The following is a 15,471-nucleotide window of genomic DNA, read 5'->3' on the forward strand; positions in this document are numbered from 1 at the left end:
GTTGGTTGTTTACCTCAGTGGTCCCCAACCACCGGGCCGCGGCCCGGTACTGGTCCGTGGATCGATTGGTATCGGGCCGCACAAGAAATATTTTTTTTTTTTTTCTTTTTTTAATTAAATCAACATAAAAAACACAAGATACACTTACAAGTAGTGCACCAACCCAAAACAACTCTCTCCCCCCTTTTGTTCTGGGCATTGAACATGAAGACTCTTCCTTCACTGTTCCGAGTGGCCATGAGAGTCTTGGCAGTGCCTGCCTCCAGTGCTCCAGTGGAGCGAGTTTTCAGCCATGGTGGCATCATACTACGCCCCCATCGTGCACAAATGACTGACAGACTCTTGGCTAATTTGGTCTTTTGCAAATGCAATGCAGCATAGGGCCCTGACATATAAAAAGTACAACTTTTTTGTTATGTTCACGTATATGTCATGTTTTTTCAATGTTAACACTTTTGTACAAATAAGTACATTTGCACTTTATTTTTCAATGTGTTTGTTCTGTAAAGGAATGAGTTAATGTTTAAAATGACTGGTTAATAGTGCTATTATAAAGTGCAATGTCAGCACAATTTTCTTTCCTGCAATTTAAAATGCACTTGTTTTAATAAATAAATACAGCTTTTGAAAAGCATACACAATCTGTGTTAATATATTAGTCTGTGGTTAAAAGGACTTGAAAGGACTCGAAACTCAAAATGCAGGACTTAGGACTTGACTTGAGACTTTCCAGTCTTGACTTTGGACTTGACTCGGGGCTTGCCTGTCTTGACTCGGGACTTGACTCGGACTTGAGGGCAAAGACTTGAGACTTACTTGTGACTTGCAAAACAATGACTTGGTCCCACCTCTGAAAATAACTTTATAGTATAATCACTGGATACATATAACAATTTAATATTTTTTTTTTCTTTTTACATTTTTTTCTTTCCATGTGACCGCACGTCACTGATATACACCTCACGGGATGATACAAAACAAATACAAAACCAGGTAAAAAAATAAGTAAAATAATAAATATACAGCAATACCCTAATAATAAACAAAAACATTCATTAAAATTGTTATTTTGTATTTGCAAATACATTTTGTATTTTTTAATCTCCACACACAAAAATATTTTGCCTGCAACCTTGGTTACTGATGCGTCTTTTTTTTTTTTTAATTCTTGTTTCAGGAGTTGTGACGTCATTTACCGGAAATGTAGTTCGGGCTTCCAGACGTTTCCGCGGAGAATCCAATTGGACGTCAAGTGTGACGCACTCTCTTTCCCACAATGCAACGGTGCGCAATTGTTGTGCGCAGTCGTTATCCAGTCAAAGAGATGTGGAGGCGACGCGAGCTAGCATTAGCCGAGAGGGACATTGAATGACTTTGTTGACCGTGCGAGGCAGCGCAAGGAACTCGGTCCCCCTTTTTTTTGGACAGGTCGGGAGCGGTTTCGGAGCTCATGGAGGCCCTTATACCTGTCATAAACAAACTGCAAGATGTTTTCAACACTGTGGGCGCGGACGTCATTCAGCTGCCGCAGATAGTAGTTGTAGGTACTCAGGTAAGTGACGTCACCGCGGCTAGCTCCCAACTTCTCATATAGTAGCAACTTCTTTTGGACTTTCTCTACGATATTTCCATGACATTCTTTGACTGTGAGTCAAATACAAATACAACGAGCACACGAGTGGTCGCGCAAACTGTTCCGTTGGAGCTTTGTAGCGACAATTGTCATCACAAAGAGCGTAGTTACTTGGGGTAGCTCAGGTGTGTTCAAGGTCTGGTCCAGGTGCCCTTAGTGGTCCGTTACTTGTACTTCAGCGGCCCACATATTAGACGTCTTGCAAACTACAGGTAAAAGCCAGTAAATTAGAATATTTTTGAAAAACTTGATTTATTTCAGTAATTGCATTCAAAAGGTGTAACTTGTACATTATATTTATTCATTGCACACAGACTGATGCATTCAAATGTTTATTTCATTTAATTTTGATGATTTGAAGTGGCAACAAATGAAAATCCAAAATTCCGTGTGTCACAAAATTAGAATATTACTTAAGGCTAATACAAAAAAGGGATTTTTAGAAATGTTGGCCAACTGAAAAGTATGAAAATGAAAAATATGAGCATGTACAATACTCAATACTTGGTTGGAGCTCCTTTTGCCTCAATTACTGCGTTAATGCGGCGTGGCATGGAGTCGATGAGTTTCTGGCACTGCTCAGGTGTTATGAGAGCCCAGGTTGCTCTGATAGTGGCCTTCAACTCTTCTGCGATTTTGGGTCTGGCATTCTGCATCTTCCTTTTCACAATACCTCACAGATTTTCTATGGGGCTATGGTCAGGGGAGTTGGCGGGCCAATTTAGAACAGAAATACCATGGTCCGTAAACCAGGCACGGGTAGATTTTGCGCTGTGTGCAGGCGCCAAGTCCTGTTGGAACTTGAAATCTCCATCTCCATAGAGCAGGTCAGCAGCAGGAAGCATGAAGTGCTCTAAAACTTGCTGGTAGACGGCTGCGTTGACCCTGGATCTCAGGAAACAGAGTGGACCGACACCAGCAGATGACATGGCACCCCAAACCATCACTGATGGTGGAAACTTTACACTAGACTTCAGGCAACGTGGATCCTGTGCCTCTCCTGTCTTCCTCCAGACTCTGGGACCTCGATTTCCAAAGGAAATGCAAACCAAACCAACCCAAACCATCAGTAGATCGATTGAGAGCTTTGCCTTCCGGCTCAGCTCCTTCTTCACCACAACGGATCGATACAGCGTCCGCATTACTGAAGATGCCGCACCGATCCGCCTGTCGATCTCACGATCCACTCTTCCCTCACTCGTGAACAAGACTCCGAGGTACTTGAACTCCTCCACTTGGGGCAAGATCTCCTCCCCAACCCGGAGATGGCACTCCACCCTTTTCCGGGCGAGAACCATGGACTCGGACTTGGAGGTGCTGATTCTCATCCCAGTCGCTTCACACTCGGCTGCGAACCGATCCAGCGAGAGCTGAAGATCCTGGCCAGATGAAGCCATCAGGACCACATCATCTGCAAAAAGCAGAGACCTAATCCTGCAGCCACCAAACCGGATCCCCTCAACGCCTTGACTGCGCCTAGAAATTCTGTCCCTAAAAGTTATGAACAGAATGGGTGACAAAGGGCAGCCTTGGCGGAGTCCAACCCTCACTGGAAACGTGTCCGACTTACTGCCGGCAATGCGGACCAAGCTCTGACACTGATCATACAGGGAGCGGACCGCCAAAATCAGACAGTCCGATACCCCATACTCTCTGAGCACCCCCCACAGGACTTCCCGAGGGACACGGTCGAATGCCTTCTCCAAGTCCACAAAGCACATGTAGACTGGTTGGGCAAACTCCCATGCACCCTCAAGGACCCTGCCGAGAGTATAGAGCTGGTCCACAGTTCCACTACCAGGACGAAAACCACACTGTTCCTCCTGAATCCGAGGTTCGACTATCCGGCGTAGCCTCCTCTCCAGTACACCTGAATAGACCTTACCGGGAAGGCTGAGGAGTGTGATCCCATGATAGTTAGAACACACCCTCCGGTTCCCCTTCTTAAAGAGAGGAACCACCACCTCGGTCTGCCAATCCAGAGGTACCGCCCCCGAAGCATGGAGTTCATGTAGGCTTAATGATGCACTTACATTATTATATCAACTATCAGAGACAGAAACACTTCATTTAACATAATGTCCTGCTTCAACACAGCTCAATCAACACAGAAAAAGTTAAAGTGAAATAATAGATAGACAGGGCTTTGCTGTCCGTAACACACACATAGACACACACACACTGCAAAATGAGCTAACGGTATGCTAAAAGCGAATTAGCCTTCACCTCAAGCCAGGACTGCGAGCGAACTGAGCTGCCGTTTAGGTTTCTAGAACATCAACGGGCTCATAGTGATGTTACTAGTAGTTGACTGGGAGGTGTTTATTATCATTTGGGGAGAGTCCGCTGCCTGATGATTACCTGCTAAACGCTAAGCACTGACTACATGTGCTCTGAATACGCACTGCTGATTGGCTGTTACCGCTCTGTGTGTAACCAATCAGATGGTTGTGTGTCTGGGACAATGCTGGGTGCTGTGTAGAGGACTGACAGAGACAGAGGCAGAAGGAAGCAAAGGCGGCTACTTAATATGTTGGTGTGAAAACTCGTTCGGTACACCTCCGAACCGAACTGAAACCCCCGTACCGAAACAGTTCAATACAAATACACGTACTGTTACACCCCTACTTTCTTATAATGAACTTAAATACATTGCATTGTTTTTTTAAATCTAAGGTTTTGATTGATTGATTGAAACTTTTATTAGTAGATTGCACAGTACAGTACATATACCGTACAATTGACCACTAAATGGTAACACCCGAATAAGTTGTTTAACCTGTTTAAGTCGGGGTCTACGTTAATCAATTCATTAGGGGTGTAACGGTACACAAAAATTTCGGTTCGGTACGTACCTCGGTTTAGCGGCCACGGTTCGGTTCATTTTCGGTACAGTAAGAAAACAACAAAATATACATTTTTGGGGTTATTTATTTACCAAATTTGAGAAAATTAGCATCACGGCTAACGGAGAAATATTTTCGGTTCATTATGAGACTGGTGGTGGTACATAAACCTAGCTAGCTAGAGATATTGGCTCCAAAATCATTTAACAAGTACAGGAACAGCTAGCTAGCTAGCTTGAGTGGAATTCTGCTTGAGTAGTCTACAGTCATACAATAACAAGCTATAACAAGGGACGGCGTGGCGCAGTGGAAGAATGGCCGTGCGCGACCCGAGGGTCCCTGGTTCAATCCCCACCTAGTACCAACCTCGTCATGTCCGTTGTGTCCTGAGCAAGACACTTCACCCTTGCTCCTGATGGGTGCTGGTTAGCGCCTTGCATGGCAGCTCCCTCCATCAGTGTGTGAATGTGTGTGTGAATGGGTAAATGTGGAAGTAGTGTCAAAGCGCTTTGAGTACCTTGAAGGTAGAAAAGCGCTATACAAGTACAACCCATTTATTTATCATTTATTCCACCTCTATTAAACTTAAATACCATAGATCAAATATATTTACCCCAGTAATATCATCAACACTTACCTGACTGGATGAAGTCCTTGGGCACAAACACTAGTGTGGCCTCAATAGCCCTGCTGTAGTGTTTAGCATGCTGGGAATTATCTGTGCATGTGATGGAGGAATGCACAGTGCAGGGTTGAAATTCTACTGAATTTGCATTAAATCAGGTTGTTTTAGCTAATAATCATGCTGCAAGATCTAGCATGTTGCATTCGAGGAATGCACAGTGCAGGGTTGAAATTCTACTGAATTTGCATTAAATCAGGTTGTTTTAGCTAATAATCATGCTCCAAGATCTAGCATGTTGCATTCGAGGAATGCACAGTGCAGGGTTGAAATTCTACTGAATTTGCATTAAATCAGGTTGTTTTAGCTAATAATCATGCTGCAAGATCTAGCATGTTGCATTTGAGGAATGCACAGTGCAGGGTTGAAATTCTACTGAATTTGCATTAAATCAGGTTGTTTTAGCTAATAATCATGCTGCAAGATCTAGCATGTTGCATTCGAGGAATGCACAATGCAGGGTTGAAATTCTACTGAATTTGCATTAAATCAGGTTGTTTTAGCTAATAATCATGCTGCAAGATCTAGCATGTTGCATTCGAGGAATGCACAATGCAGGGTTGAAATTCTACTGAATTTGCATTAAATCAGGTTGTTTTAGCTAATAATCATGCTGCAAGATCTAGCATGTTGCATTCGAGGAATGCACAATGCAGGGTTGAAATTCTACTGAATTTGCATTAAATCAGGTTGTTTTAGCTAATAATCATGCTGCAAGATCTAGCATGTTGCATTCGAGGAATGCACAATGCAGGGTTGAAATTCTACTGAATTTGCATTAAATCAGGTTGTTTTAGCTAATAATCATGCTGCAAGATCTAGCATGTTGCATTCGAGGAATGCACAATGCAGGGTTGAAATTCTACTGAATTTGCATTAAATCAGGTTGTTTTAGCTAATAATCATGCTGCAAGATCTAGCATGTTGCATTCGAGGAATGCACAATGCAGGGTTGAAATTCTACTGAATTTGCATTAAATCAGGTTGTTTTAGCTAATAATCATGCTGCGAGATGTAGCATGTTGCATTCAATGTTTATTCCCATTCATTTCCCATTAATTCCCATGGAAAGTTTCCAACTTTGAATATTCCCAGAATTTTGCAACCCAAGTCCCTACACTTGCGTATCTTAATGTTGCTGTAAAAGTACACCACTATTGGCCATCCATCCATCCATCCATTTTCTACCGCTTATTCCCTTCGGGGTTGCGGGGGGCGCTGGAGCCTACTATTGACCATGTGGATTATATTTATATAGCACTTTTCTCTAGTGACTCAAAGCCCTTTACATTGTGAAACCTGTATCTAAGTCACATTTTTAAACCAGTGTGGGTGGCACTGGGAGCAGGTGGGTAAAGTGTCTTGCCCAAGGACACAAAGGCAGTGAGTCAGATGGCAGAAGCGGGGATCGAACTTGGAACCCTCAAGTTGCTGGCACGGCCACTCTACCAAGCGAGCCATACCGCCCCGTGGAGCAGCCTACAGACTCTGTGGCAGCTAATCGGTTTAATGTGTCAGGTTTACTTTCATAGGCCAGCTAATCGGATGTGGCTGTCTCGGCCGTTTTGGTCAGCATCGCTGTTAAGAGTTGGACAAACCTCGGGAGGTTTTTTCCCCCCTTGGCTAGCTACATGCTATCAACAAAGTCCTTATGTTTGTAGATATAATGATCACAAAATGTACACCATAAAGTAGCAAGAAACACGTCAATAATGAATAAAGCAAAACATGTTCTCGACCAAAAATCACTTCATATTCTCTACAATAACTCGTATCTGAGTTATTGTGTAGAAATATGGGGAAATAATTACAAAAGTACACTTCATTCATTAACGGCGTTACAAAAAAGATCAGTTATAATAATACATACTGTTGGATATAGAGAACATACAAACCGTTTTTTTATTGAATCAAAAATACTGAAATTCCACCACATCGTGAATTTGCAAACAGCTAAAATTATACACAAAGCAAACTATAACCTGCTAGCCAAGAATATACAACAATTCTTCTCAAAAAAAAGAGGAGAAATATAATCTTAGAGAAAAACGTAATTTTGTATGCACGTACAACACTTAAAACCTTCAGTATATCAGTATGTGGAATTAAATGATGGAATGGATTAAGCAAAGCAATCAAACAATGTACTAATATAATCCACTTTAAGAAACTCTTCAAACTTAAAGTGTTTACAAAGTACAAAGAAGAAGAACCATGATAAACATCATTCATCCATTCATTTTTTCAAAATAATCTTACTCATCTCACCATATGAAATGTAACTTACTTCACCGAGTATTATTTATGTATTTATTTTTATTGTGATTATTTATGGAGTATATTGTGAATACCGGTACATTGAAAACAGGAAGTGAACAAAAGTTTTAGCAACTGTTATGTAAAAGACAAGGGGTAGGATTAGATATGTAAGCTCTGCTTTTTCCTACTCCTTTTCGAACATGTTGAAAAGAGAAAGTGGAAATTTTGATGTATCATGTTGTATGCTCGCATGTTCCATATAAACTCAAACTCAACTCAACTTTTCCTTGTTAGTTGTTTACATGGAACAAAGAGACCTCAGTGTACCAAGTCAAATTCATTGTGTGGCAAAAATACTTGGCCAATAAAGCTGATTCTGATTGTCGTGTCACATTCTGTTTGTTTTTTTACAGAGCAGCGGCAAGAGTTCTGTTTTAGAGAGCCTTGTTGGCCGGGACGTACTACCTCGTGGCACAGGCATCGTAACCCGCCGGCCCCTGATTTTTCAGCTGGTTCACATCGACCCCGAAGACCGCAGGAAGACCAGCGAAGAGAATGGTAATATACTGTTGTATGTTCCCGAATCCCAACCTTTTTCTTTTACTTTAGAACTTCTTACATGATCGTCATCTCGGACATCTTGTTGTCTCTCTCAAACCACAGAATTCAAGAAAAATGGCCGCTTTTACAGAGGTCTCCTTGTCTTATTTGCCTTACTGTGTTTATACATTACATAACCTCCTTGATTCCCAAACCCTCCCCCAGTCTGTATCATTCTGCCCGTCCTTTTTGTGTCCTGTGACGCCTCACCCACCCAGAGCTCATGCCCTCATTTCCACTTGTTGGATAATTCCGTGTACAAATTAGGTTTGCATTTATATTACAAGAATTCATTCAATGTACCAACATCCTGAATTTAGCTTTGATGTCCTAAACTGCCAGCTTTCCCTGAGCTGACTGACAATCCCTGTCTTTATACAGGTAAAAGCCAGTAAATTAGAATATTTTGAAAAACTTGATTTATTTCAGTAATTGCATTCAAAAGGTGTAACTTGTACATTATATTTATTCATTGCACACAGACTGATGCATTCAAATGTTTATTTCATTTAATTTTGATGATTTGAAGTGGCAACAAATGAAAATCCAAAATTCCGTGTGTCACAAAATTAGAATATTACTTAAGGCTAATACAAAAAAGGGATTTTTAGAAATGTTGGCCAACTGAAAAGTATGAAAATGAAAAATATGAGCATGTACAATACTCAATACTTGGTTGGAGCTCCTTTTGCCTCAATTACTGCGTTAATGCGGCGTGGCATGGAGTCGATGAGTTTCTGGCACTGCTCAGGTGTTATGAGAGCCCAGGTTGCTTTGATAGTGGCCTTCAACTCTTCTGCGTTTTTGGGTCTGGCATTCTGCATCTTCCTTTTCACAATACCCCACAGATTTTCTATGGGGCTAAGGTCAGGGGAGTTGGCGGGCCAATTTAGAACAGAAATACCATGGTCCGTAAACCAGGCACGGGTAGATTTTGCGCTGTGTGCAGGCGCCAAGTCCTGTTGGAACTTGACATCTCCATCTCCATAGAGCAGGTCAGCAGCAGGAAGCATGAAGTGCTCTAAAACTTGCTGGTAGACGGCTGCGTTGACCCTGGATCTCAGGAAACAGAGTGGACCGACACCAGCAGATGACATGGCACCCCAAACCATCACTGATGGTGGAAACTTTACACTAGACTTCAGGCAACGTGGATCCTGTGCCTCTCCTGTCTTCCTCCAGACTCTGGGACCTCGATTTCCAAAGGAAATGCAAAATTTGCATGGTTGGGTGATGGTTTGGGGTGCCATGTCATCTGCTGGTGTCGGTCCACTCTGTTTCCTGAGATCCAGGGTCAACGCAGCCATCTACCAGCAAGTTTTAGAGCACTTCATGCTTCCTGCTGCTGACCTGCTCTATGGAGATGGAGATTTCAAGTTCCAACAGGACTTGGCGCCTGCACACAGCGCAAAATCTACCCGTGCCTGGTTTACGGACCATGGTATTTCTGTTCTAAATTGGCCCGCTAACTCCCCTGACCTTAGCCCCATAGAAAATCTGTGGGGTATTGTGAAAAGGAAGATGCAGAATGCCAGACCCAAAAACACAGAAGAGTTGAAGGCCACTATCAGAGCAACCTGGGCTCTCATAACACCTGAGCAGTGCCAGAAACTCATCGACTCCATGCCACGCCGCATTAACGCAGTAATTGAGGCAAAAGGAGCTCCAACCAAGTATTGAGTATTGTACATGCTCATATTTTTCATTTTCATACTTTTCAGTTGGCCAACATTTCTAAAAATCCCTTTTTTGTATTAGCCTTAAGTAATATTCTAATTTTGTGACACACGGAATTTTGGATTTTCATTTGTTGCCACTTCAAATCATCAAAATTAAATGAAATAAACATTTGAATGCATCAGTCTGTGTGCAATGAATAAATATAATGTACAAGTTACACCTTTTGAATGCAATTACTGAAATAAATCAAGTTTTTCAAAATATTCTAATTTACTGGCTTTTACCTGTACTTGTTTTGTTGTTCTGGCAGTTTTAATTAGCTTTATTGTGCTTCCTTCTTTATGCTTCAAGGTTCAATGTGCTTCCATACAGTGGAAAATGTCATTATTTTTTCCACTTTGTGGAACAGTCCCATTTTTAGCCACCACCAGAGAATTCCTCTCTTGAGAATAGAAAACAGAGAACTGATCTTTTGGCCACATGTTTGTGTAATGCCGTCCACCTCATTGTCTGCAGGCGTCGATGGCGAGGAATGGGGCAAATTTTTGCACACCAAAAACAAGGTAACATTTCATTGACGGTGAACAAATGAGCCCTCAGCTACTTTAATATTTGATTTGCCATATTAAAGATTAGTCACTATATTATAGCCCTGATGCTAAAATGTTGCATATTTTGTGGTTTTTAGATTTACACAAATTTCGAGGAGATCCGCCAAGAAATCGAAGCAGAAACCGAAAGAATATCTGGCATTAACAAGGTACTGACAGTTTGGTTTTCAGTCTACCGTACTGTGTTGACTTAAATAATGGTTGGCACACTGCAAAATGTCAGTGTTCAAAAACAAGGGAAAAAAATACAAAAATGAGGGGTATTTTACTTGAAGTAAGCAAAATTATCTGCCAATAGAACAAGAACATTTGGCTTGTCAAGACTTTCCAAAACAAGTCAAATTAAAGCTGCAAGCAGCGTTGTTCGGGCCCGCGTATTTGGCAGGTGCTAGTCCTAAGTGTCCCAATACTTTTGTCTACTTTTAGTCTGAAGTGTCCCAAGACTTTTGTCTAGTGTACCTACCTTGTCTGCATTGTGTGGGCACGTTGGTGCTTCCTGCTTTTGAGCAGCCATCTTAAAAAAACAGCACCGCAGGAGCATCAGTGCAGCGGGTCTTTGAAGGGTCATAAAATCAAAACCGGAGCAGGTATCACAACTCTTTCACCAACTTTTAATCAGAAGGGTTCGATCTCTCTCCTGTGTTAGTTTGAAGCCGAAACAACAAACGCGCTCAGAGGAGATAATGTTTGAAGAAAGGTGACGGGTTTTTACAAAAATGTTGTGTTGAAGGGGGAATAGCAAACTTCCTGTATATTTTTGCTGGGGGTTGTCAATTTATGAAATGTAGGTCTAAGTGAGACCTACGCAGAGGTTTTCGTTTCGTTTCCGACCTTCCCAGTGGGAGTTACAGGCAGTTTTGTCAGATTTTTCATCCGAGGAGCAGTTTTTTGTGCGTTTTATTAAAAAATTGCTGTAGAGCACAAATTTTAGATTTGGGGTTAGGTTTTTTCATTAGATCACAGTTTTAGCCAGTCCTGATGTGTGTGTTCAGTTTGGTGAGTTTTGAAGCATGTTAAGGGGGTCAAATTACAGCTCAAAGAGGCAAAAGTGACTGTTTTTAGTACTTTTTTGTCTTGAAGGGGGAATTGCCAACTTCCTGTTGATTTTAGCCCGAGAATGTACCATTATGAAAGTTAGGTCTGAGTCAGACCTACATAGAGGATTTTGTTTCATGTCTTTCTGACCTTCCTAGTGGGAGTTACAGGCAGTCTAGTTTTTTCCCCCCTAGGGGACGCTAGAGCGCAATTTTGATTTTTGCAGTTTGGTTTTTTTATTAAAAGACAATTTTCGCGGGTCCTGATGTGTGGGTCAAATATGGTGAGTTTTGAAGCATGTTAAGTGGGTCAAATTAGTGCTCAAAGAGGCGGCGGAAGAATAAAGAAAAAGGAATAATAAAACCTTACAAATACAATAGGTCCTTATGTCCCATTGCATAAGGACTCCCTGTGGGAGTCCTTTTGCAATGGGCCATTGCGGGCCCTAATTAGCTAACCTCGATGAACCCAAAAATACCTTAAAATAAGTATATTCTCACTAATATCAAGTGCACTTTCCTTGATAGAAAAAACAACTATGAGACCTTTTTTCTCAGTATGTTGAAAAATATTCTTACATTAAGTAAATGCTAGTGCCATTATCTTGACATAAGCTAAGATAAGCGCTCGGCATTACATTTTTTGAAACCAGCAAACTTATACTAAAAACTAGTTTATTTTTCTTAATGGAAAGGCAATCGCGTGTTACTCTCGCGCAAGGAATATATATATATATTAGAGATGCGCGGATAGGCAATTATTTCATCCGCAACCGCATCACAAAAGTCGTCAACCATCCGCATCCACCCGAACTAGCATTTAATCAAAACCGCATCCGCCCGCACCCGCCCGTTGTTATATATCTAATATAGACAATGCAAGGCATTAGTGAGGTTATAAAGCTTTTGCCTGTTAAAGAAAGGAGACTGATCCAATGCAGCAGAGACAATGCGTGCCACGCTGTCACGGCCCAGACGCACACCAGTGCGCAATCATCTGGGACCCGCTCTGAGCGCACCCCAAAGCACGTGGAGGTGCGATGTCCCGAGGCTTCAGCGCGCACCGCGGCGGCCATCCTACTCGTCGCGGCCTAGCCCTCGCGGCTCTCGCTGCCGGCGACGGCCGGGTATGGGCCCGACGCTCCAGCGCCATCCATTTTCAGGGCTAGTTGATTCGGCAGGTGGGTTGTTACACACTCCTTAGCGGGTTCCGACTTCCATGGCCACCGTCCTGCTGTCTATATCAACCAACACCTTTTCTGGGGTCTGATGAGCGTCGGCATCGGGCGCCTTAACCCGGCGTTCGGTTCATCCCGCAGCGCCAGTTCTGCTTACCAAAAGTGGCCCAGTCGGCTCACCAGGGTGAGCCCCACCCCTTTCGTGAGCGCACTGCGCGCGGAGTGACCCCTGTTACGCGCCCCCGGCAACGGGGGTGGCGGGCAGGTAAGCTGCGCGGGCGGAGCGCGCGGAGTGACCCCTGTTACGAGCCCCCGGCCACGGGGGTGGCGGGCAGGCAAGCTGCTTACCTGCTGCGCGTGACGCCGGCCGCGGCGAAGGCGGAACGAGGCGGGGTGTCGTGCGGTGGGCGCGGTGGTGACCCTGGACATGCGTCGGGCCCTTCTCGCGGATCACCTCAGCTAAGGCTCCCGGTGGGGCCCTCTCGGGGGGAAGGGGCCTCGGTCCCGGACCCCGGCGAGGCGTCCCTTCTCCGCTCCGTAAAAGTGTCCATCTCTTTTTTTTTCTTCTTCTGTTGTGGCATATGCTGCAGGTGCCTGCTCGTTTTTCGTATGTGGGTAACAACATTTAACTATGTATATATATTTCTGAATTGGTTTAACTGCCACCCGCCTGAATCTATTTAAAATCTAATTTTTTTTTATTTCAACCACCCGACCCGCGTATAAAATCTAATTTTTTTTTATTTCAACCGCCCGACTCCGCGGTTGTGTCCGCAAACCGCGCATCTCTAATATATATATATATATATATATATATATATATATATATATATATATATATATATATATATATATATATATATATATATATATATATATATATAAAAAAATTTTTTTATTTTTATTTATTTATTTATTTACAGCCCGGCCCCCGGCCAAATTTTTTTTTTAATTGTAATTTTGAAGAATTTATCTGAATGTGCATGAACTATTTCTGTTCAAAATTGTTTGAAATGTCAAATGTTTAAATATTAACTGTCAGTTTACTGTAGTGTGCAACTGTACTACTATAAAAGTACATCTTTTCTATTGTTTCTTTGAAAATAAAACAGCAAAGTCCATTTGGCTGTCATCTGTTTTAATTATGAGACACAGTCATAATTTTTTATTTCATGCTTGAAATAAGAAATGATTACTTTGAAAAAGTTGTTTTATACTTGTGAGTGTTGATGACACAGCTTTGCAACAGTTGATATTCTAGTTTTAAGCATGTTTTACTCAATATAGGTCATCAAATCTCAGCAACAAGCTTTAATATCTTACTGAGATCATTTAGGACCAAAACACTTAAAACAAGTAAAACACTCTAACATAAAATCTGCTTAGTGAGAAGAATTATCTTATCAGACAGAAAATAAGCAAATATCACCCTTATTTGAGATATTTCATCTTACTTAGATTTCAGTTTTTGCAGTGTATGGTTTATGGCTTACATAGTCAGGCGTACTGTGCTTCAACATATGAGTTTTATTATGGTGTGCGTAGAAGGACCCCTAAATGAAACCTATTAGAAGACATTATCTGGCAAATATCACCCTTATTTGAGATATTTCATCTTACTTAGATTTCAGTATTTGCAGTGCACGTTTATAGAATCAACTTGAGTACCAAGCCTTTAAATGGAGGTAAGTTATTTGTTAAAGACAATGGCTTTATTTGTACAACCGTATTCTAATAGTATTTATGACACTTTATATTGAATATATTATGATATACAGTACTGTACATATATTAAACATATAATATGTTGTACTGAATACTTAAAAAAGCTTGCTGATAAATATCATATTAAAAGGTATGTATCTTTGTTATCCTTAGGGTATCAGTGATGAACCCATTCACCTGAAGGTCTTCTCACCTCATGTTGTCAACCTCACACTGGTGGACCTGCCCGGTATCACAAAGGTGAGCTACATAAAAGGCATGCCTCACAGAATCCGAACATGGTTGTAGACCGTATGCGTTTCTTGGCACAGGTGCCAGTTGGAGACCAGCCCAAAGACATCGAGATCCAGATCCGAGAACTGATTGTCAAGTACATCTCCAACCCCAACTCCATCATCCTGGCTGTGACTGCTGCCAACACAGACATGGCAACGTCAGAGGCCCTGAAGGTGGCCAGGGAGGTTGACCCGGATGGTAAATGCCATGTCTTTTTGTCTGCTAGGGATGGGGCGACGGACGCTGAGCACAAGTAAATAAGATTTTTGTGCCCCCTAGAGAATGCTTTCCTGGGCACGAGCCCATATGGCCAATTTCTAAAACCGCTACTGGTCAGTACTATAGAAATGAAACTTTGGATTTAACGTGTAGTACATGTTGGAGTTGAGGTATGAACTCTCCACTGTCAGCAGCTCTCATGCAACCTTAGACCATGATGCTACCAGTACCACCAATTAAGGCTGAGTGATTATTTGATTATGATCGATGATGGTGATTAATTTCAGGGTGATCACGGCATTCAGCTATTGGCATATACCAGGGGTCGGCGAGCCGCATGCGGCTCTTTGATCACTCTGATGCGGCTCAGCAGCTTACTTGCTGAACCCCCCAATTTTCCCGTGAGACTTCCGGATTTCAGTGCCTCTCGCAGAAAACTCCCGGGATTAATATTCACCGATTTTCACCCTTACGGCTATACCGGTAATAAGGGCGTGCCATGATGGTACAATATTTGGCGCCCTCTACAATCTGTATTGACAGAGTGCCAGCCCAACACTTGTTAAACAATATACATCTTATGCTTGCACACGTACGTGACAGCAAGGCATACTTGGTCAATAGCCACACAGGTTACACTGACGGTGGTCATATAAACCAACTTTAACACTCTTACTAATAATGCGCCACACTTTGAACCAAAACCAAACAAGAATGACAAACACATT

The 15,471-nt window shown here is 42.2% G+C and overlaps 1 protein-coding gene across 1 annotated transcript in view; it reads left to right on the forward strand.

The window, feature by feature from the left end:
• Positions 1-1,270: 1,270 nt before the first annotated feature.
• The window catches only part of dnm1l (dynamin 1-like), a 37,359-nt gene continuing 23,158 nt past the window's right edge, over positions 1,271-15,471 (forward strand). Inside the window, exons 1-6 of the mRNA XM_061970422.2 lie at positions 1,271-1,552; positions 7,834-7,978; positions 10,217-10,263; positions 10,389-10,460; positions 14,402-14,488; positions 14,560-14,722. Of these exons, the coding sequence (XP_061826406.1) occupies positions 1,451-1,552; positions 7,834-7,978; positions 10,217-10,263; positions 10,389-10,460; positions 14,402-14,488; positions 14,560-14,722 (616 nt within the window). The 5' untranslated portion in view covers positions 1,271-1,450. The remainder of the gene's footprint in view (positions 1,553-7,833; positions 7,979-10,216; positions 10,264-10,388; positions 10,461-14,401; positions 14,489-14,559; positions 14,723-15,471) is intronic.

The sequence above is a fragment of the Nerophis lumbriciformis genome, linkage group LG10 (assembly GCF_033978685.3).
Source record: "Nerophis lumbriciformis linkage group LG10, RoL_Nlum_v2.1, whole genome shotgun sequence".
Classification (NCBI taxonomy): domain Eukaryota; kingdom Metazoa; phylum Chordata; class Actinopteri; order Syngnathiformes; family Syngnathidae; genus Nerophis; species Nerophis lumbriciformis.